At 42.4% G+C, this 24,298-nt stretch overlaps 1 protein-coding gene across 6 annotated transcripts in view; it reads left to right on the top strand.

The window, feature by feature from the left end:
- Positions 1-24,298, top strand: part of MICU3 (mitochondrial calcium uptake family member 3) — a 387,135-nt gene that overhangs the window by 272,429 nt on the left and 90,408 nt on the right. For all 6 annotated transcript variants that reach the window (XM_069200650.1, XM_069200668.1, XM_069200685.1 and 3 more), the window contains one exon: positions 18,529-18,637. In XM_069200650.1, coding sequence (XP_069056751.1) covers positions 18,529-18,637 — 109 coding nt within the window. The remainder of the gene's footprint in view (positions 1-18,528; positions 18,638-24,298) is intronic.

Below are 24,298 nucleotides of genomic sequence, written 5' to 3'. Positions count from 1 at the left end.
CACGATACTGAAATGACTGACACATACACGGTAGCATTGTTGTAAGAACTGGCCATGGGCACGTGCGCCTGGCCCTTTTTATTGGCAGGGTCACCTGACTGGTGACGCCTGTGTTGGATGGGTGTGGGGTGAGAGTGTAAGGCCAGCCCTCAGCCGAGTGGCTGGTGAAACACTAGAACGTGTCCAGCAGGACACTACAGTCATCACAATTATGTATGGGTGAACAAACACCTGTTACATTTACACATACAAAATTGCTTTCTCATTTTAGTAACTTGGAATTCAGAAAATAACTCCACAATTTCACCTGATAAACTGTGACTGTCCGCCTCCCTGGGAGTACTTCTGCACTTCTTTGTGAAAAAGTACTCCAATTTTAGGTTTATCTCTCCACAGTAGACTTCCACTTTGTTTAAAAATTACCTTCGACCTCCCCTGCTGGGCACAGATTAAACCGCATGGGCAAGAGATGTTTCAGTAGCCGTCTTGATTCTGATTTTAACCCTAAACCGCATTGAAATCTCTAGTATTACATTTCATAGGCGTTAGATATGAAAATTAGTGCAAGTCAATTAAAAATGGCAAGAGCTACCAGGTAAATATAGAAGAGTTCTACAAGAGTTTTACTTTTAGTTCTGATTGCTTTGTCCAGACTAGAACTCGAACTAGCACTATGTATAAAAGGTGCGTTTGCTAACATGTTGACCTAATCTGTCCTTCGCAGCTGGAGACAGTATTTTGCGACTGGATATTAAATCTATATTTGTTCTACAGATGCCGCATAAATGGCAAAAATGTCAGTGTAATTGCTGGTTATTTTCGCCTTACAAGTGGTCTCTCACAATCTTGTGAAGATGAAACCGAGGAGGTTTGTTGGAGAGATTGATTTTCCTCTTTCAATTTTTTTTTTTTTTACAAATAATTAAACACGCTGCTGTAATTGATGTGCGATACGTTGTTCTGTTTTAATAGTTGTAATATTTTGGTTCCTGGCGTGTCAGGCTGCATACTGAGAAAATAAGGAAAAAAGGGGATTGGCGAAGTTTTGAAACTGTTTACTGTTGTCATTTTCGATTCTCCTTGTTTTTGGATGCACGAAAGCACGGTGTATTGTACACATGCATACATCTGTTTCTTATATATTGTTTGTAAATTTGTATACAAAGTACCCAAATATGTGATGTTTCCCTGTCCTTAGGGATGCAAACATCACATCAGTCGTGGCTGTTTATATGTTTCAGACGTAGACTGTACAAAAAATTGGGCACCATAAAAAATGTATGGTAGTGTTTTTTTTTCTTTCATATTTTTTTTTCTTCTAAATTGTTACTATCCCCTTGAGGAGGCATCTGAGTGCTTTGTGTGAACTACATGCAGTAGAGGATGGTGAGTTTCAATAATATCTTTGTAAGAATGCAGTGATGGAAAGCTGGTGTTAGAAATTGGGTTTCTGGTTGACAGAGGTATGAATCCTGTTCAAGCAGGAGCAACAATCCTAGTCAGGGTAAGCCTGTGCTCCCACTCTGGTAGCTTGGCACAGAGCAGGCAGGCTTAACCTAGGAAGCAATGTGTAAAGTATTTATGCACCACTTAAATAGTAAAACTGTAATTACACCACACAAAAAGATACCACATCTGGATAGAAAAGTAGAGCTGAAGTTAATGAACAAAACAAGACCAAAATGACAAAAATCTAATAGGTAGAAGTCAAAATATGATTTTTTAAAGAATAAATGAAACAGTAGTGCTTAGAACTATAAAGCGCCAACCAGGACTATCTGGTTGTGCTAGACTGGGTCAAATCTAAAAAGTCAGCCCAACTGCAATGGAGCCTGGGGCGGACACATGGACCAATCTTGGCCTGCTTAAATCTGTACCTTGATTCAGGGTTGTGTCACTGTCGAGGGAAGATGTGAGGAGCAGCTGAGTCGATGCGTCGTTGTCAATCCTGATGATGAAGGTGATGCATTGGTTCCAAACAACGCAATCAGGTATGCGTCACTTCTGAACCCCTTAGATGTAGGTGATGCGCCATCATCGAGCCGCACAGCCGGTGATGCATTGTTTCCTGAAGTGACGATGCGTCAGCATCGAAGGAGATGCACCAGTTCTGACCAGCACAACGATAGAGATGCATGGATTTTGGTAGCTACAGCACTTTATACACACCTCCAAGGGCGAGGCCTGAATTGGCACCACTTGGCAGGGCGCAAGACTTGGAGCAAGCAAAGTCCAGGTGCTGTAGGTGATGATGGTTTGAAGTCTTTTATGTCTAGAAGACTTTAGAAGAATAGGACGCAAGCCAACAAGCTCTTGGAGTCACTCTGGGTTCAAGTTAGATGGGTCCAGTCCTTCCGCAACAGGGCAGAGGGCAGCAGGAGGCACAGCAGAAAAGCAGTTCTTCCAGAGCAGATGTCCAGAGTGGCAGTCCTTGTAACAGCACAGCAGTCCTTTTTCCTGGCAGAGTTCTCCACAGGTCCAGTAGTGCTTTGATTTGGTAGGGTCAAATGTCCCGTTCTTATACCCAGTTGTGCTTTTGAAGTGGGGGTGACTTCAAAGAGGGGTTTGAAGTGCACAGAGGTCCTTCTTACCTGCCCTGGCCCCAGACTCACTTCAGGGGGTTAAGCAGTCCATGGTGTGGGAGAAGGACACTGCCTACTCAGATGTCGGCTCCTACTTCCAATCCTGTCCACAATGGCACATCAACATGCAGATGGCCACCCAGTTGCACCTAAACTTCCTTTGTGTGAGGCTGTCTAGAGGAAATGCAGAAGCCAGTTATCACCCTAGACATGTATTGGAGAAAGGCTGCAAGCACACAGGGCTAAGAGCAGGAAAATGCCAACCTTTTAAAAGTGGCATTTTCAAAATTGTAATAGTAAATCTGACTTTACCATTAAGGAGTATTTACCATTACAATTCCATAGGTACTAAACATGACATGTCTGCTCCTTCCCCATCAAGAATTATACTTTTTTAAATGTACTAAGGAATCCCATATGTTGCCCCAAGAGAGGGGTAGGCTTCATAGTATTGAAAAAGGAATTTGGAGTTTTTCACTTCCAGGAAATGTAAAACTTTAAAGTTTATGACCTGCCTTTTAATTACATAGCACCTTGCTCTATGTGCTACTTAGGGCCTACCGTAGGGGTGACACGTGTAATAAAAGGGTAATCTAAGGCTTGGCAAGGTGATTTTGCATGCCAAGTCGGAATGGCAGTTAAACTGCACACACATGCTCTGCAGTGGCAGGCCTGAAACATGTTCAAAGGGCTATTCAATTGGGTGGCACAATTAGTGATGCAGGCCCACTAGTAGCATTTAATTAGCAGGATTTGGGAACATATAGTACACTTTAATAGGGAATTTTAAGTAAATTAAACATTCCAATTGTGGATATACCAATGTTACCATGTTTTAGGGGAGTGGGCACATGCACTTAAGCACTGGTTAGCTGTGGTAAAGTTCCCAGACTCCTAAGACCAACAAAAACAGATTGGCAAAAGTGAGGCAAAACAGGCAAAAAGTGTGGGGAAGACCACCCAAAGATGGCGGGTCTAATACCTGGTCATCTGGCAGGGATGGACCATGTCGGACGGCACCAATGGTTGAATGTTTCCAACATAATGGCAATACCCCAATTAGTTACCAGTAATTGCATTACTCTGAGCCCTCTTTCCTCACTTCTATTCATTACTAAATGAGGCAATCCTGCCTCACCAGACACCCATACCATGTGATTTAAACATGTTAAAAAAAAAGAACAAAAACTCCACACTCCACTCCTCCTGTATGGACAGCTTATCCCAACACAACCAGAAGCTTTGATTGGCTTAGACTACATGGGAGGGCAAAAGGGATGTAGTAAATAGAGTAAAGTAGTTACCTTTAGGTAATTGGGGCATTACCTCATCATCCACTCCCTCACTTCCCTTCGTAACTGCATGACATCTACAAAGTCACATAGAACAACCAAAGAGGTAAGGCATAAAACTCATGTTTATTGAATATACATTTCACAATAACAGTCCACTATTTAGACTTCATAGTGGCCAAAACGTTACTCAAATACATCATAAAATTCAATCCCCTGAACAATTCTGTAGTGAGAGGCAAAGGTCGAAGGAGATGACCATGTGGCTGCCCTGCAGGTATCAGCAATAGAATCCCCCTGAGTCTCAGCCCATGAGGTAGATATTGAGCTGGTGGATTTACCCTGAACTCCAAGAAGAGAGACCTAGCCTGAAGCCTTGTACGCCAAGGAGATCAAAGACCTAACCCATTGATTCAAAGAAGTTGAAGGTTTCAACCCCTTAAGCACAGGGCCAAAATTGACAAACAAAGAATCAAAGTCTAAAGGGAGCCCCTCTATTCAAATATATAAGAATGAACCTCCTGACATCCAGACAATGCAGCTGCAGCTACAGCTCCTCATCACAAGAATGAGAATCAAAAAGGAGGGAACAATCAACTCCTGATCTCAATGAAACAGATAATCAAATTTGTGACAAAAGGAGAAAAGAGGTTTCAAATCCACCCTAATCCTAAAGATATGACAATTAGAATACTTGCAAGATAAAACACCCAGTTCTCACAAACACCTAGCTGAAGAGATAGTCAATACAAAGAAAGTCTTAAGAGACAACATCCTGAGATCTATAGCTTCCTGGAGTTAAAATGGAATGCCCATCAAAGCTTCCAAAACCAACAATTACTCAAACCCTTGAAAAAATGACTCCCCAAACCTTCCTTACCTGACAGGTTGTTCCAAGAAATCCTAAAAGCCTTTATTGCCGACCATTGAAGTTTAAGGGTGGCTACTTCCATCCCCAAAGAGGGACCATCCTGTTGAAAAACCATTACATCAAACAGATTTGAAGAAGTAGGATCTAAATCTTTAGACTGAACACAATTTACTGAAGGAACATCAGTGTTTAAAGTGAGACCTACTATTAGAAGGGCATCTAGGGGCTTGCAGAGTCTTGGGTAACCTAGTCAGAACCCCCTTATGCAGCAAACCTAGAACCTCCTGGCTGCTAACATCTTGGACAGTACTTCCCATTGCAACACCAGGAATAGCAGCAGGAAGGGATTCCGAGGCAATGTCCACTCTTCCGACTGTCTCATCTCCACTGGAAAAGGATACCAACATGAGCGGGGCCATGCTGGGGTATCAGAATTACCAACACTATCTCCTTCCTTACTCGGAGAAGAAACCTGTGGATGATCTGAACGGGGAGGAAAGGCATAAAGAAAACCCCGAGACCTTTTGCATGCAAGAGCATCCACTGACAAAAAATGAACCTCCTTGGACCTTGAACAAAATTTCATCACCTTGCAGTTGAGAAATGTTGCAAAAAGATCTATCACTGGGTTTCCCTATCAGTCTGTAATCTCCACAAACAATCCTGTGATGGAGACAAAAATATACTGAAGACAAATCTCCTTGCTCAGGTTGTCTGCTTGAGTATTGTATACCCCCAGTTGTGAATCACCGAAAATGACATCAGTCTGAGTTTTGCCCAATGAAACATCTTGCTCACGATCTTTGCCAGAGAACGAGACTTGGTCCCCCCCATCTATTGAAATATGCTTTTGCTGTCACATTGTCTGTACTGATCAGAAAAACTGCCTCTTCTCGGATACAGAGAAAAGGTTCTTGATGACAATCAAACTGCTTCCAGTTCCCTCCAATTCGAAGATCTCGTGCTCTGAGAAGGGGACAGAACCCCTGATCTAACATACCCCCATCCAAGCCCACAGCCTGACAAACTGACATTTGTTATGATCATTCTGGGTGCCGGAAGGGAGAGATGGGATTCCTTTCAGGTTATGCTCTCTCGCAAGCCACCAATCTAAGTCCTTCCTGACCTGGGGGAAGAGAGGAATCTGAATAGACGGGGGCTGACCAATTGTGGGGGCGACCAATTAGTCAATATGTGTGCCATCAGCTTGTGTCAATGAAACTGGGACCATGGTACTAGAAAAACTATTGCTGCCAAATCCCCTTAAACTTAAAGCCAAACTGCCACCGGTGGACTTGGCTAAGCCAGAAGATTCAAGATGTGAGATTGAATCCTTGATACTCTTTCACCTGGCAAGGTGACCATGCAAAACCTTGTCCCGATAATTGGACAGTTCTGCTCTGCCAATAGGATGGATGTTTTCTGACTTATAATAAAACCATGTCTTTGCAAAATGGAAAGAAACACCCCTGTGTTTTTGTGAGCTAATGCCTTTGTGGGAGCATGAATCAGCTAATCGTCCAGGTAGGGATGAAGAAATGTCCTTTGATGGTGAACAATGCCACCAAGTAGGGCACACCCTTTGTAAACACCCTTGGGGCTGACTTCAGACTAAATGGCAACACTGCAGATTGAAAATGATGGTCTCTTATTACAAACCACAGACATTTTGATGTTTTGCTTTACTTTGCATTTTGAACATGCAGGTAAGCATCCTGAAGATCTATAGGAGTCATGAAATCGTTGACGCTTATCAATGGAATTATGGACTGTAAAGTGACCATCTTGTGGTCCTGATTCAAACATTTACCATTTTTAGATCTAGAATCGGTCTGAAATCTCCAGAAGCCTTATGCACTAGGAACAAAATTGAATAAGTTCTTTCATCCTTTTCTTCCACAGGTAGTATCACCATTCCAGTTTTCACTAAAAGGGCATGGGCCCCTCCCAAAGAAGCCTGTCTCTACACCTGGATCCCTAGGGATAGGAGACAGGATGGTGTCCCATTTGGGAGGCTTACTGACAAAGATAACTGTTCTTGACAATATTCAAGGCCTATTGATCCAATACACCCCCCTCCCAAGTGTCTCCAAAAAAAAGTCTGCCTCATGATTGTCAGGACTTTCAGTTCAAAGACCCTTTCTGCCCTTGGAGTCCTGTGGAGGATAAAGACTTCTTAGGCTGGAATTTTCTCCTACGATCTGAAAAAGGCTTTGAATTTGTTCTAGATTAACGAAAAGAACAAGAACAATCCCAGAAATGTTGAGAGGAAGGTTTCCATTTAGAAGGCATAGCATGCTTCCAATCCTTGAATGTGTTGGTAATCAGAATGTCCAAAGATTCACTGAACCGCACTTTACCTTCAGAGGGAATTTTCAGCAGAGTAGATTTCTCTGAGTAGTTCACCTTCCAATCTCTCATCCACAAATTCCTTCTTGCCAAGACCATAGAACCGATTGCCATGGCAGAAGCTTTCTAAATGTCTGAGGAAACATCAGCCATAAACGTTGCCTCTGCTCCATATTCACCAGCAATTCAGTTCATCAGAGCCTGAAACAAAAGGCTGAGCTGTTGCAGCCTTAAGAGTCAGATTCTTGACAGAAAACACTTTCTTTAGTGCCCCCTTCACCTTCTTATTGATAGCATCAGAAAGCAAAGAATCCTCAGGATTAATGAATGTACTTCCAATCAGGATAGCTTGCATGGCATCCACTTTAACATTATGAGGAAGGGAGTCCAATGCTTCCTACAATGAGTAAAGTGTTTCTAAAAATCTTGGGACAGAGGAGTGATAAAGATTCCGCCATTCTCAGTTATTAAATCCTTAACCCTACCATGAAAAGGCATGGCACAAACTGGTGGCTTGATGAGAAAAGGGGCCCTCTGAAGCCTCTTGATTAGGAAAAGGAGAAAAACCTAAATTCTTCTGAATGTGCTGGAGAACGTCTGGCACCTTCTCTCTTTGCATGTATTTCCCTGCAGAGTAGAATAGGAAAACTGTTTCTGAAACAGACAAAGAGGGGGAAACCATAACTACCCCAGCATGCTTCTTGTCTCTGGGCTTGGTTTTTGCTCTTTCATCTAACGCTCTGGACACTGCTGCCTCAATCATCTCCTGAACATCTGCCACAGAGGTAAAGGCTGGAGGATCAGCAGAATCCCTGGATCTGCTTCTCCTAGCTGTAATCTGATCACCCTCATCTGAAGTAGACAAGACATGCCTCCTCTTTGATGCTTGCTCCCCACCATTCCTCCATATACTGGCCAAAAGGAACATACTGCCTCTTATATAGGTTAACGAAAATCAGGAAGGAACAAAAACGTAAACATGTAACATATAAACGGAAGACTATGCAGCCAAATTGATATCCAAGTCAGGTGAGCGGTGGAAAATATTTGAGATGTAGTGCAGACCCATCCTCAAACTAAGAGAGGGGGCGGGGAAGCAACAAACTGATCCAATCGGTGTGGCACTACAGTTCACAATGATACAAGTTCTGGAGATGGGAGGTGGAGATGGGAGGAAGCAGTCCATACACATACCCCAGGCACACTTCGAGACTTGTTGGTTCCCTTTACAGGCTCTCAAAGACCATTCCTCACATGCATTCAGTCAGTGTTATAACTTATTTAAAACAATGATACTTACCTGTCTTGTCTTCCCCATATTTTCCATAGAATGGTGGTAACCTTAGAACCTTTATGTGAAACTGGTTTTGAATGCTAAATATAAGTCAGTCAGCTCTGCTGGTGTGGCAAGATTGGAGATGTACTTAATGTGGTGAATAAACCTCAGCTTTACTATTAACTTCTTCACATTTCCATCTCAATACACATGGTGCCTGCCCACCTACCTGGGAAGACCCTTAAAAGAGACTCTTCTAGCTTGAGGCCTGTGTTTCGTGGATCTTCTGCTCGAGATGGTGAAAAAAAGACTAATTGTGAGAACTCAGTGACTGTTGCTAATTTATTACCATCTTTGGCAATTTCTGACATTGAAGATGACCATTCATAGCCTCCAATAACCAGATTAGGTGGACAGATCAAAGCACTAAGAAAATTAAATGAAGCGATATAGTTGTACATGTTTGTTTGTGTGAGTATTTATATATATTTACATATCTATCTAGTCTGTCTAATGATTTCTAAAACTGCAATTTTTCATTTAATAGACGGGGAGATGTAGTGTCTTGCATGATGTTGAACGGAACCTTTTTGTCTCCCTGAGTACCCTGTAACAGTGTGTGATGTAATCGCTAGAACAGAGTGTATGAGACTTTGCTTTAGAATGTTGGAGTTGACACAGAGGAATAAAGACTTGTGATTTACAGCTCCATGTGTGGCCTAGTCATTCTGTGGGTACCACGCGGGGAAGGACGCTACAGCGAGAGGGTCTTTTTGATATGTTTAAATCACAAGGTATGGGTGTCTGGGGAGGCAGGACTGCCTCATGTAGTAATGAAGGGAAGCGAGGGAGGGGACTATGAGGTAATGCCTTTAAGTGGAGCAGTCTTGAAACCTTGGGTGAGGAATACAAAGCCACTCTAGGGCATTTGAATAGGCATGACTTAAGGATTCAGCTGGAGAAGGCGGTTGAGAAGAAACATGATCATTTAAATGCCAGGGTAAAAATGCAGATCTTTAGGAATTGTCTGAATGTTTGCTTGTCGTGTGTTAGAACTCCGCTGTAGAAGTAGCATGTTGCAAAGGCATGGAGAGAGCAACCACCTTATTTCTTGCATCTAAATGGCCAGATGGGCATTAGGCCCCGGCTAGTGGACGAGAGGCTTTCGCTCTGGTGACACGGTTGCAAGATAGTGCATTGAGCAGCTAAGAAGTGCTTTGTTTTCGAGGAAAACTATTTGAAAGGTCGTTCTTTCATTTATTGGAATTGAATGGAAGAATCTGAGGGCTGGCATAGTATGATTATTTCTTGTGAAACTAACGTTAGGTGAGCTGCATAGTTGTAACTCTCTGGAGTTTTGAGAGCCATGTACTGGGAGGACCAGTGTTAAAGGTGTTGCAGTAATCCAAATCTAACACTACCACAGCCTGGATTAGGGTAATTTTCGAAGAGCGGTGCCTACGACTGTTGTACTGGATGAACCTGTGAAAGACAGTGATACAAGTTGAGAACTTTGGCCATCTCGTCCTGAAGCTTGAGATAGAACTATGATTTTAGTTTACAAGTGATATCCAGTCTTCTAAGATTCCAAGATGACTGCCAGGAAAGCCAGATAAGTCTTGAATAGCAATATTGTCAAGAAAGGTCCTTGAGGCACATCATGGGGAATACTGCACTGGAAAGGAAGATACTGATTAAGCTGGAAGTAATTCAAGAACACAACAGCAAAAAACAGCAACACAACAAATAAATCAACAAGACGGCTGAATAGAAAATCACAATTAAGCAATACATATCACAACAAAACAGCAAGGCTCAGAAAACATAGCCTAACAATTCAGTTGTCTTCTATTTTGTTGTATTATTGTTTTGGCTTGGCATATTATTGTGTTGTTGGTATGTTTATGCTCTGTCATTTTCGTTTTGTGTGGGTATGTTATTGTGATGTTTTAAGTCGATGTGTTGTGATTTGTGTTGGTGTATTGTGTTAAGTTAGTAAACTTTTACTGTGTTGAAGAGTGGGTCTTTTATTTTGTTTACTTGTATTGGTGTTTTGTAGGTAATTTTATTGTAGCATTGTTGTGTTGGTGTACCGTGTTGTGTTGCCTTTGTATTAATGTTCTGTGATGTTGTGTTACATTGTTATTGTTGTACCAAAACTGCAAACCTTCTATTTAAACATGCACATGTTTATCACATATTACCACCTCCTCGAGTCAATATTAATGGCACAGCGGTAAAAAGTGTTTACTTTAAGTGCTGAGCTATTTATCAAAAAGGGCATGTAATCGTGCCGTCCTAAACGATTTGTGCCCCTGGTTTTCTGTAACCCTCTCGTTCCACAAGATCATTTATTTTGCGCATTCTTAATACAAAGAAAGCCATAAGCTATGTGTAAATGTCGCCATCTCGTGCACCCTCAAAATATTGCAACATTTTAAACATTTTAAACTCAAGTCTGCATTCTGAAACAAAAATCAAGCAATGGAGTATTTTTATGGGCACAGTGGTCGTTTATTGTCCTACAAAAGAGGCTCGGCGCCTCATTTCCAGCAAAAGGGTTTTCATAAAAAGTTACTTCAAATAAATGGTACATTCGAACACGAAAGAAAGGAGAAATTAATCAGATTGAAACGTATTGCTTTTATCCATAGCACGGTCTATATTCTTCAGTTAGTCTTGTGTTGTCAGAGGGCAAAGTTCGATTCTATTGCAAAATAAGCAAAATGTAACACACTTTTACAGTCTAAACCTACTCATGCAGGGGTGCTAGAGCAATCTGGGATGCTGAGCATTCACATCATTCTGCTTCAACCGTAGGGGATCTGAGTATTGTTTGTTACTAAACAAGCATATTGGATTAAGAGAAACCCCGTTAGCCAGATGGTGTTAGTAATTTACGGAAATACATACATTTGTATTTTATTTTTTTCATGAAATGACAATCATTTTTTCCTATCATGGTTTGTTGTCATCATCACCACTTTATAAATTATGGAAGTGTTAGCACTCTTTCACACAATTCCCTGCACTGTTTTCACTTATACCTGAATGGATCTCGAACAAATGATGTAGAAGATGCAAGAATGTTTGTCAATATCCCCAGTTTTACTTGGTAGGTTTGCGAAGAGAAACTTTTAATAGAAAATCGAGAATAAGAAATAAAAGCAGATTACAAATTTCTAACTAACCCTAAAGGAGCGGATGAGAAATTAGAGACATTTAAAATACATCTTTTTCCATTTTTCAAATCATGACATTATTTTCCATGAAGACTTTCTGTTCCGCACGTACCCTGAAAAAATTTAATTTACGAGCACCCTTTCGACACTCACTAAATGACTTACTCCTGATTGATTTAGGTGAAAAGTCAGAAATGCAGATAAGTGTGGGGCAGACATTGCAAATGTTTGTAAATGACCACAAAATTGTGACTGGGTGGGACATTTGCTATGCTTTCATCAACCACTTCCCTGACAGTCTCCTGGGAGCTGTTGAATTTCCATACATTTAGTGAAAATTCCACATTTATGACATCTCGACTTAAAATTCTAGAAATCCCGATTTTGAGACTCAGGAATTTACAGCAGCTGATTAATCTTTCTGCATGTTTGACATATAGACATACATTTATATTTATTAATCCTAACCATATATTAGTGATGTTATCATATACCCACTCAGCCAGTTAAAGCAACATAAAAGATACTTTCTTGGTTATTGTAGAGACTCATTAGCTGTGGCCCCAGCCTCATGTCATCAAAAAAGTTAATATATACATGCATATATATATTAATATATATACACAGCAGGACTTTGGTCAGCCCTTTTCATCAATTGGGCCCTCATTACAGCTTTGGCAGTCTTTTTTAAAGACAGCTGAAGCCACTGCAGCCAGCATACCGCCAGTGCTGGCGGTATGCTGGCCGACCTATTAGGAGTTTTCCACTGGGCCACTGGGTGAAAACCGCATTTCCACCCGCTGGCCCAGCGGAAAACTCACCACAACATTGACGCTGTCTTGTAATCGAGCCAGCGGCAATGTTGTTGTGCGCCAGGTGCGATGGCACCCGTCGCGCATTTCACTGCCCGTAATTTGGGCAGTGAAAAGCACGACAGGGCTGTCCATGGGGGCCCCCGACAAGCCCTTTCCGCCAGCTTTTGCATGGCGGTCTCACGGATTGAGACCGCCGAGACTGCCAGGGTGTCGACAGGCAGCAACCTAGCGGTGCCGGTAGTCGGACCGTGGCCCATCTGCCACGGTCCTAATTGGTCCTGTCTGCGGCAGTCTGACCACCAACCTGAGTGTGGCGGTTTAGAGACCGCCACACTCGTAATGAGGGGCTTGGTTTTTTCAACATTTTTCTTAAGCTCACCAATGCCACAACATAAAGCATACAGCAGTGGATCAGCCAGGCTTCATAAAAAGTGATGTGCACTTTAGTGCCAGGCCTGTTGGGCCAATACTTTACACTGTCGATACTTTTTTCCTTCATTTCTCATCAGTTATATTTTAAGTGATCCTTGTGTGTTTAGACGGTCTTCGGGTTACATTAGTTATAAGCCAACAGCACATTTTGTTTCCATCAGTAAGAACCATTTTTCTGGTAATGCATGTTAAAGTGAAAACGGGTTTCTATGCCCATTTTAAATAGACCTGCCTTCGACGAAGCACCTGCACTGGTATCTTAACATTTTATGAACTATTTTGTTAACAGTTTTCTTGCAAGGATATGCCCACTTCATTTAGAAGGGAGTTATTTTTCTTTTTTAGCTTCTTTTTTGTGTCATATGTTTGCATTAAAACTTTAAAAACATAAGCCTTGCACCAGCTTCAAAATGAATGTTTAGCTTGTATATGCCATACAAATGTAGTTAGTTCCTGTAGCAACATTCTGAGGAGCCTCTTAATTAACAGTCGGTAAAAATTAATTGAAAAGATGGTTTTTGTGGGTTCATATGCCTTCCAGGAATACAGACGAATAACTGTAGCGGAGCAAAGGTTCTATAGCATACATATTATTCTGATTACCTTGCTATAGACATGCCTCTGAAGTTATAAAATACATAAGTCAGTCTGAATTTGGTATGCTTTTAACTGAAATAGTTTACAACACACTACCAAAAATTAATGTACCATGCTTGCTTTTGAACACTAGTAAAATTATTTGTTCCAATCACTTTCCAGCTTTAAACCCTGGGTCGCCACGCCACAGACGTAACTATTGCGTCCTGGGGCCAGCCCCCTGGGGAAGTTCTATGTCCGAGGGCCTGCTGCCCCCCCCCCCACCACCCGGGAAGTGGAATCGCTTCCCTTTCCACCCCGCCGTCCCTACCCCCCCCCCCCCCACCATGGCCGTCTGATGAGGTCAGCACACAATCGCACGCTGACCTCATCAGAGGTCGCCTCCCATCGCGCTGAAAGCATGCTTCAAGTGCAATCTGAGGAGAAACAGATTAGTTTCTTCTCGGTACGGGGGCAGGGGAGTCAGAGAAGCATGAAAAGGGAAGGAAAGGCTTTTTCTTCCCTTTGCATGTCTCTCTGAGCATTCCTGCAGCACAATAGCATAGTGATTGTGCTGCAAGAATGCCCACTTGACACCAAGTTTATTTTTTTGTTTACATATATAAGGGGGGGGGGGTGACCCCTTGGGCAAGGGTCACTCCCCAGGGGGCAATTTTTTAATTAGGCCTTTTCTGCCCCCCCCCCCGGGGCAGATCAGCTTATATTAATTAAGCCAATCTGCCCCCGGGGGAGGGGGGCAGAAGCCATTAGACACCAGGGAAGTATTTTTGTTATTATGCTTATAAGGGGAGCGACCCCTTAGGCAAGGGTCGCTCCCCAGGAGGCAATTTTATTATTAGCCTGATCTGCCCCCAGTGGGAGGCAGAAGCCACTAGACACCAGGGATTTTTTTTTTTACTTGGCATAAGGGGAGTGACCCCTTTTGCAAGGATCGCTCCCCAAGGGGGGTGCATTTTTTCGAAGGCCTTTTCTGCCCTCCCAGGGGCAGATCGGCCTATTTTACTTAGGCCTATCTGTCCCAAATGGGGGCAAAAACCACTAGACACCAGGGATTTTTTTTTTAATTGGCATAAGGGGAGTGACCCTTTTTGCAAGGATCGCTCCCCAATGGGGGCAAATTTTTCTAAGGCCTTTTCTGCCCTCCCAGGGGCAGATCGGCCTATTTTACTTAGGCCACTCTACCCCAAATGGGGGCAAAAACCACTAGACACCAGGGATTTTTTTTTGTTGCTCCAATTCAAGGGGAGTGACCCTTTAGGCAAGGGTCGCTCCCCTGGGGGGCAAATTTATTTTAGGCTATTTCTGACCCCTCCCCCCCGGGGGGCAGATCGGCATATTTTTGTAAGGCCCATCGCCAGAGACCAGAGAAGATTGTTTTTTTTTAAAAAAGATGGTGGGGTATGGCCCTACCCCCACCCCAAATAAATGGGGACAAAGTTGTTTTGACCATCAGTGGGCAGATGGGGCAATTACCCCTGATCCACTCCCGGGGGGGGGGGGGCAGAAAGCTTCTAAATGCCGGGGAATTAAAAAAAAAAAAAATAGTGAGGTGGTGGCTACCAACCACTATGGGTGTGGTTATGCCCCCACCCCAACTGAAGGGGATAACAGTGTTTCAGCTCTCCCCCTGCACACTAAAACATCTTAAACACATGGCAAGCAAAAGGACACTTGACTATTTTGGGTTTTGGTTTTACATTTGGCCCATGAGAGCTTGGTAATTCTCAAAATCGTCCCACTTGGAATGGTGAGGGCTGCACTCTTTGGACTTTGGAATGCTGCCATCTAGAAAAATCTACGAGATCTAGACACATCTGAAAACTAAACATCTGGGTGAGTCCAGGGTGGTGTGGTTCACATGCACCCACTCCATTTTCTTACCCACAATGCCCTGCAAACCTCCAACTTTGCTTGAAATCACACATTTTCCCACATTTTTGGGATGGAATCTTCTAGCATCTGTAGGAACCTACAAAATTCCTACCACCCAGCATTGTCGCATCTATACCAATAAAAATTCTGCCCCACTTGTCAGCCTAAAAAACGTATTTATTTCAATCTGCCCTTTTGGACCCGCTTTGGTTCCCCCTCATTTTCACCCTATTTTTGGCTCTTTCCTGTCAGAGGCACTTGGCCCACCTACACAAGTGAGATTTCATTTTTATTGGGAGACTGAGGGGGATTTTGGGTGGTAAGAAATTTGTGTCGGTGCAGTGATCCCACACAGAAATGTGGAAAAAAATTGATTTTTTTTATTTTAGCTAAATTTGAAGTTTGCTGAAGATTATGGGTAAGAAAACACTGGGGGATCCACACAAGTCACACCTCCTTGGACTCCCTTGGGTGTCTAGTTTTCAGAAATGTCTGGGTTTGGTAGGTTTCCCTAGATGGCTGTGGAGCCCAGAACCAAAAACGCAGGTGCACCCCACCAAAACAGGTAGTTGTGTATTTGATAATTTTGATATGTCCACTTAGTGTTTTGGGGAATTTCCTGTTGCGGGCACTAGGCCTACCCACACAAATGAGGGAGATTTGGAGGAATGCTGGGTGGAAGGAAGTTTGTGGCTCCTCTCAGATTCCAGAACTTTCCATCACCAAAATGTGAGGAAAAACTTTTTTTTTTCTGCCAAATGTTCAGGTTTGCAAAGGATTCTGGTTAACAGAACCTGGTGAGAGGCCCACAAGTCACCCCATCTTGGATTCCCCTAGGTGTCTAATTTTGAAAAATGCACAGGTTTGGTAAGTTTCCCTAGGTGCCGGCTGAGCTAGAGGCCAAAATCTACAGCTAGGCACTTTGCAAAAAACAGGTCTGTTTTCTTTGGGAAAATGTGATGTGTCCATGTTGTGTTTAGGGGCATTTCCTGTCGCAGGTACTAGGCCTACCCACACAAGTGAGGTACCATTTTTATCGGGAGACTTGGGGGAATTGTTGGGTTGAAGGAAATGTGTTGCTCCTCTCAGATGCCAGAACTTTCTGTCACCGAAATGTGAGGGAAAAAGTTATTTGTTTTTGTTGCCAAATTTTGAGCTTTGCAAAGGATTCTGGGAAAGAGAACCGGGTGAGAGCCCCACAAGTCACCCCATTCTGAATTCCCCTAGATGTCTAGTTTTAACAAATGTATAGGTTTGCTAGTTTTCCCTAGGTGCTGGCTAAGGCCAAAATCCACAGCTAGACACTTTCCAGAAAAAAAAAACATGTCCGATTTCAATGTAAAAATGTGATATGTCCATGTTGTGTTTCCTGTTGCGGGCATTAGGCCTACCCACGTAAATGAGGTACCATTTTTTATCAGAAGACTTAGGGAAACACAGAATAGAAGAAGACGTATTAAAGCGCCTTGTCTTTCTCGAAATTTTTTCCTTCCAAATGTAAGATAGTGTGTAAAAAAAGGCAACTATTTGAGAGATGCCCTGTAATTCACATGCTAGTATGGGGACCCCCTGGAACCTGGGGGGAAAAAGTCCTGGCAGCGAAGGGGTTAAGCAGCATATTGATATGTTTAATTCAAGTAACGAATTTTGAATTATTTAGAAACTTAAAAATGGTACTAACAAATATTTTTCGACACCTAAGGATCTCCCAAAAACACCATATGCTTTCCTAGTTCACCCGCTTCTTGATCAAAGCACATGTCACTCAAGATCCAAGTTATAAAATTACCTCACTTTTCAGGCCAGACATACCTAGCCTATGCATCACTTCCTGCAGTACATCCTGCACCATATAGCAGAAACTATCCCAGGGAACACTATTCTTTAGTTTTCCAAGACAGCTGTGGGGACGGTATACCATGTTCCATTTACTGAATTATCTCTGTCCCATCTCAAGTTACCCCATGCAAATTAAGGGCAGCTGTCTCATGATCAAAGAGAAACCCCCGTCCATAGTCACCCATGTATGCCTTCCCCTTGGAGTGAGGTCTCAAAATATCTCTGATGGTCCTCCTACTCAAAGAGAGACAAGGTATAGGTTCTCTTTTCTCAACTGTTTCTTGCTGTCGCTAACCTGTTAGACCTACCACCCTTGCTTCACCAAGTGCCTGCTAAACTCAGTGCAAAGCTGACTTGTAGTTCCTCTTTGGGTTCTTTCCCCAAGTCCTTTTTTGTAGAAAGTTTACATTAGGAGGCTATGAGTCAGAAAACCTTATTGCCTGAGCGATGAGATACAAATTATGCAGGAAGTTCACATCTCAGTCATCTCTGTGACACTGCAGGGAATCCATTTACATTACTTTGTATGTAGACCCAGCATTAGTTACACTTGGCAGACAAGTTTTGAGCCAAGTCTGCGGCAAGGCAGGAATGACCATTTATAAAAAAAACATTCTCGTTTGTACCACAAATATTAGTTGATCAAATGTTTCTCATGTAGCTACTTACTACAATGCCATGGAAATTACGTTTTTGGAAATTTCCTAGCCAAGCATGTAAACGTAGCCTTTTTAAAACAGTGTGGGAGCTTTCCACAACTAAATTGCCACAGCTTCTTCAAGAACCGGCCTTTTTTTGTCCATGTAACCTCTGGAAAATGAAAATTGGCACAACTTTCATGTTCTAAATCTGATCTTTATGCATCTGGGCCTAGCCACTTTGATGCCCTCTGATAATTGGCTTATTTAATGTCAAGTTTCTGTGTTTTATGCCATAAATGTTTTTGGAGATATTTTAGCAAGCATAAACATTTGGCTTTTTCTGCTAGGTTAATTATGACTTCTTAGTCTGTACTCTGAAGAATTAACAAATGTAAGTAGTTTGATGAATGAAAGCAAATATTCATTGTTCAACTGACATTATATTCCCCAACATTGAACATTTCTAAACGGAACATATTATGAAAAACTCAATTAAGCTACACTCATGCCAAGGAAATATTTATTGACCAGACTTTGCCAAGAAAATAAAGTTTCTTCAACCAGCTTTGGAATTGAGAAAAATATTGAAATTAAAATATTATTAGTTGATAGACACACCTGTGGGGGGAAAAGCAGTATTTTTCTTTTAATATCCCAAACTTTTCCACATTTGAAAAACATTAAAAGACAAACATTTACTGTAACAACTGTCTCCTGTGTTGTACTTGTTTTTTAAATACATGACTAAAAAGTAAGATCTGTGTTGGTTTTTATCCACAGGGAATTACATTTGATGAATTTAGATCATTTTTCCAGTTTTTGAACAACCTTGAAGATTTTGCCATCGCAATGCAGATGTACAACTTTGCAAGTCGTTCCATCGGTCAAGGTAAGTGGAAGAAATGAGTTTATCTTGAATTCTAACGTATGGATGGTTGTACCGAAGGGCTTTGTGTGTAAACTTATTTCTTTGTTATATTAGGCTAATACCAGTGCAATGCACCTTCTGTGCACATTCAGTTATTTTGCTCCAGATGTTTTTTCAAGTGATTGGATGAGATGATATTGCCATTTTGTTTTTTGTTGGGAAGATACCGATATTATCAATCTATAAATTGCAGGTTAAATGAAAGTTATTGTCTTGAGTGTGATCTTGCTAACACTGATAGTTAAAAATGGTTAATTAGGGCGAGCACAGAGCGTGTTTCGGGAAGCCATACCAAGATACACAAAGCCTTAAAACAGGCTTCTCCCACGAGCAGCTCGCAAGCTACTATTAGCTCCCTAGCTAGAAAAGTTTTATAAAGCTCAAACTCGACGATAGGGTATCAGAGCGCTGTACATAAGCAAAACCATAGACATAAAGATAATCTGTTACATTACAAATATTTTCAAAACACACACTTCCCAGTAACAAGCCCTCATACGGTTCCCTGGTGGCCACTGGTGATCTGCTCATGCAAACAAATGATCCTCGTTCATGACAATCCATTGGGTGGTAGGCACCCTTGCCAGTCTTGTAGTCTGATTATAGGCGAGATGGTCTCCCCAGAAGTTAGGCTGTCTGGGCGTCGTCTCTGGTTTCAATCATTAGGGTAGACATATGTTTATTAGAACTCTTTAAACCTCATTTGTTTTAACATGGAGGTCGATGCAGTCTGCTGGATTTTTGATGTCAGATCACTAGAAATAGCTGTTTTTGAAATATGGGGGGTTCCAGTTGGAGGGAGTTTGTACTCATAAGAGAACGGCTGTCCCCTGAAATTTTAATCTTTTCAGCTTGTTATTTAGGTTCAGCATAGTACAGGGTTTATTTGACTGGATAGATATTTTCAGCTCCGTCCTAGCTTCGCATTGGAGCCAGTTGAGAGATTTTAAAAGAAGGAATAATGTGGTCAAAACGGCTGGTGCTTTTTATCAATCTTATTGCTGCATTGAGTGTTGCTTTGAGGGGTGTCGTGCTTCTCTGAGGAAGCCCTGATAAGGTTGCACTGCTATAATTAAGCCTATAGATTATTAGGGATTGTATTGCTATCTTGAAGTCGGGTAGAGGAAGGAAATATTTTCCCATCTTCAGAGAAATTGTTATATAACGTTATAAAATGTGCAATTTAGTAAGTTTAAGATATGTCTTAGCGTTAAAGGTTGTAACATAGAAGCATGTTTGATTGAAGATCAAAACCAAAATTGAGGATGGAAATATTAATGTATTTTTTGTTGTTAAAGTATACTAAAAGTGATGAATGCAATGCTTGAATTAATCTCAGCCACTGGTAATTTCTCATGGCCACATCCCAGTGCATCTCTATTTTGAACTCCATGTCACTTCAGTTTGGATCCAGCCACATGCAAATCAGTCTTGAACTTCTCCAGCCAGAAGTGCCAGGCCTCGTCCTCCCTCACCTGGAACACAAGCAACACAGGGACAGTTTTTGGGAAGTCTAATTGCATCATTTAAATAGTGTGCCACTTATATTGCATGTTACACCAGTGGCAAGGTCTGAACACCTTCGATTTTATTGAGAAAATAGATGCCATTTGGAGTGCATGAGTTGAATGTGTGTTTTGTTTGTAGTATGGCCTATGTGGCACAAGATGGATAAGATAAATACAGTTTAAACAATGTGGTGAAAGTACAGTGCCTGTAATACAGGAGTCTCCAACATTTTCTGAAGTAACATCTACTTATGTTCATACTCTGTGCATCAGGCAAGGTTTCCTGCAGTAATACAAACACATATTTTATCAATTTGCATCTACATGGGTGATATACAACAGCCATAACAACAATATTCCTGGCACCAAGGTGATAATATTAGCAATAAGTCTCTACACCACTGCATGATTTATCGCTCAAATATTAACTTTAAATATATTTTGGAAATTCAGCAATTTTTCTCCAAACATCATCCTATGAGTTCTGAAAATACACAAATTCTTTCATTAATACATGCTTTTCAATTTTTAAAATATCTGGGCTTCACAGAGGAAAGCTACTTACTGGTTCCTGGAGAGCTACTAGTAGTTCACTAGCTACTTGTTGGAGAAGCTTAACCTAACAGTTACCCGTAAACATGACATAATGAGGAAAATGTGAAATAGATGCCATAGTGCTTTAGAGCAAACTGTATCAAATGGTACACCTGGTGTTGATGTGTGTCAGCTGGGCCCATTCGAAACCTTGAAAGGAGCTATTCCACTGGAGACACTGAAGTGTGCACACTCAGCCACCGATGGGGGACCAGCATGAGAGGGCCTACCAAGTGCTCTGACCTCTTGAGGAGCAACCTGAGAAGAGCAGAAGTGGGTTGCATGGCAGCAACACAAGGTTACTTGTAACTACATAGGACTATGGGCCAGATGTAGGAACGGTTTTGCGACTCGCAAACAGCAAAAAACGCCGTTTGCGAGGCGCAAAAGCCTCTCCGCGATGCAGAAATGCATTTTGCGAGTCGGATCCGACTCGCAAAATGCGTTTCCAACTCGCAAATAGGAAGGGGTGTTCCCTTCCTATTTGCGACTCGCAATGCTATTCAAGTTCATTTGCAACTGCGAAAGCGGTCGCAAATGAACTCGCAGTTACGATCCACTTGAAGTGGATGGTAACTCATTCGCAAAGGGACCCCTTCCCCTTTGTGAATGATCACAAAAACAATTTTTCAGAGCAGGCAGTGGTCCTATGGACCACTGCCTGCTCTGAAAAATACCGAAACAAAAGGTTTCGTTTTTTTTTTCTAAGTGCAGCTCGTTTTCCTTTAAGGAAAACGGGCTGCAGATAGAAAAAAAAAAAAACTGCTTTATTAAAAAGCAGTCACGGACATGGTGGTCTGCTGTCTCCAGCAGGCCACCATCCCCGTGAGTGCCCATACTCGCAATGGGGTCGCAAACTGCGACCCACCTCATTAATGAGGTGGGTCTTTGCGACCCCATTGCGAGTCGCAGAAGGTGTCTGAGACACCTTTCTGCATGGCAAATTGCGAGTTGCAATTTGCGAGTCCCACGGACTCGCAAATTGCAAGTCGCAATTTCACTTTTTCCTACATCTGGCCCTAAATTCCTACTTCCTCACCTACCATAATATAACATTAAAAAATTTCAGTGTCTGGAATGTGGGTCACATGGTCCCTGGGTAGATGGATACCTGGCCCTAATTGTAACAACAGGAGTCTTTCTCCAATTGTGTTCTGGGATCCCTGTACTGCAAAGCCCTTAAATGGGAATCAAGTACATCTTTTTAGCACTGGATTCAGGCCATCAATGAAGTGCAGTCCAAAGATTACTTGGGGAAAGTGCTGAAGGCTAGAGACTCTGCAACACAATAACAACACTTCATAAATCACTGTCCAGTCAGTGCTTTTTTATCAACAGTAAAAAATACTTTATATCACACACTACTGAACACTGTGTATACATTTACAAACCTATAAAATGGCAGGTAAAAATGCTTATGGGGATGCACTGCATGGAGCCTCAGACAGTAGGAAGAACCCACTTATGAAAGGCCCCACAATTCAGCAATGTGTGCAATGTTTCACTGTTAACTAGCATAGTGCAAGGTATGAGTATTGCTTATACCTTTAAATTTGCTAAAAACAAAGGTCCTGGCACCACAAAATCTTAAGACTAAAAGTCTTAGCTCAGAAGTGCTTATAACTTCTCAGGTCATATATTCCTCTACCCAGAAGATTTAGAGTGGCATTCCATATTGGTCAGATGGGTACTCTGTGGGTCTGCCACACTCCTGGCGGTCCCAATAACTAACAACCTGTTTCTGGTTTTGGTCATGCCTTCCTGAAGCATCATCAAACCAAATATATCTGAGCACCAAGGCTTCCCTGTGCTCTGCCTTTGATGCAGCTACAGGAAACATCAGTTTCCTCTTTTTTTCTAATGCACTCTTGGGCATGACCCTTTTTTTAAAAATCTGGCTATCCATCCACAAGTAGGCACTCATGGTTGCCTTTGTTGGAGACCACTGGGTAGCATCCACATCCCAGCAGTCCCAAACAGTTTCCACCACTGCTGATCTAGCATAGAAGTTGGCTGCATGCACTACTCTCCACACCCATGCACTTGACAGCATGTGCAGGGAAAACCCGGGCTTTCCCCTTCTCCACAACACCACTGTGTGAGCCTGTAGGGAGCCCCCAACCTCAGTAGCCATGTGCGTAAAAGCTCATGGCTCCCCAGACAGACATAAAAATGGTCTTTGTGCTTTGGCCCTCTCCAGGAGCTTCTTAAACAGAAGTGCAGAAACAACCCCAAACAACCCCACACAACCCTTGGGGTGCTGGCCAACCCCCAGGGTATGTAATATTCTGTTTTTCTTGTGAACAGTTTCACAGGGGGTTAACTGATAAAAGATTGAATGTGGTTGCAGATTCCTTTACCCAGGGGCACTGAGAGCCCACTTGGCACTTCCCATAAAAAGGCGCCAGACAATTGCTGTTTTTTCACCTTCCGTGGGATAATTTAGATGGAGTTTGGCATTTTCTGCTCCTGGTGGTTCCCTCTAACCACCAAATGCATTCCTTTTAGGCCTCCAAATTTGTGTGGTCTTCAAGAGCTGATTTTGCACTGCTCTCCCTCCAATGAGGGAGAACTTTGTTCTGCCTTCCCCTCCTTTTAGCCTGCTGATCAGAGGTTCTTGGCAACACCGATCTGGTGCTCCTCTATCTGGGCTGCTGGTACTTCACATTACCATGATTCTTCCCAGCAGCCCTCCATGACCATTAGCAAGCTCACTTGTACTCCCCAGATGCCGCAGCCTTGTAGTTATTTTCAGGTTGCTTCTCGTGCAGGAGTCAGGGGGTTCCCTTCAGGGGTCACCTCCCTGCAGAATTTCCAGGATAACCACCTCTTTCAGAGTCCAGAGCAAGTCCATCCCTGGAGTGGGAAGACCAATGCAGGCGGTGGAGACACAAAGTCCAAGTCAGTACAAGTCTAGAAAGTCCCACCTCTCTAGATGGTTTAACATGTGTGGGGACCATTCGTCCTTGCCTTCTGCAGGGCTTTTCAAAAGTCTATCCCTTGTTCATGGGTGTTTAAGTGGTGGTGGATACTTAATGAAAGTGGGCACCTCCAAATCCAAAGAAAATACAACACTATTCCATCTCTCTCCCATCCCTCCTACACCGTATCTGGGGACTTTTCAAATTCAAAGTGAAAACAATATTACTGTACCCATCTTCCATCCCCTCTACACAGTACCTTCGAACTTTCCAAACTGTTGACGTCAAGTGGCCAATGGTCACAGCTCACTGCGAGTTTTAACACTGCCAGAAACTTACAATGCCATACTGGTTCATTTGCACCAAAAGTTCAAATGAACTGTTAGAATTAACCACCTTTTATGTAATGTACCCACAAAGCTATGCCTTGGATATTTTTGCTGACTGTAGCACTCTGTGCATCTCTGCATTTTATCCACCTAACCAATGGTAATGTTCTCCTTTTAACACGATGAAATTGAAATACCCCTAATTGACATATTTATCTTATCAATAAGTCCCATGTATAAGGAACAACGTGTACCCAGGGTCTGTAAGTT

The sequence above is a fragment of the Pleurodeles waltl genome, chromosome 1_2 (assembly GCF_031143425.1).
Source record: "Pleurodeles waltl isolate 20211129_DDA chromosome 1_2, aPleWal1.hap1.20221129, whole genome shotgun sequence".
Taxonomy (NCBI): domain Eukaryota; kingdom Metazoa; phylum Chordata; class Amphibia; order Caudata; family Salamandridae; genus Pleurodeles; species Pleurodeles waltl.
Note: the sequence above shows the minus strand (reverse complement) of the source record. Positions and strands in the feature narration are given on the sequence as shown.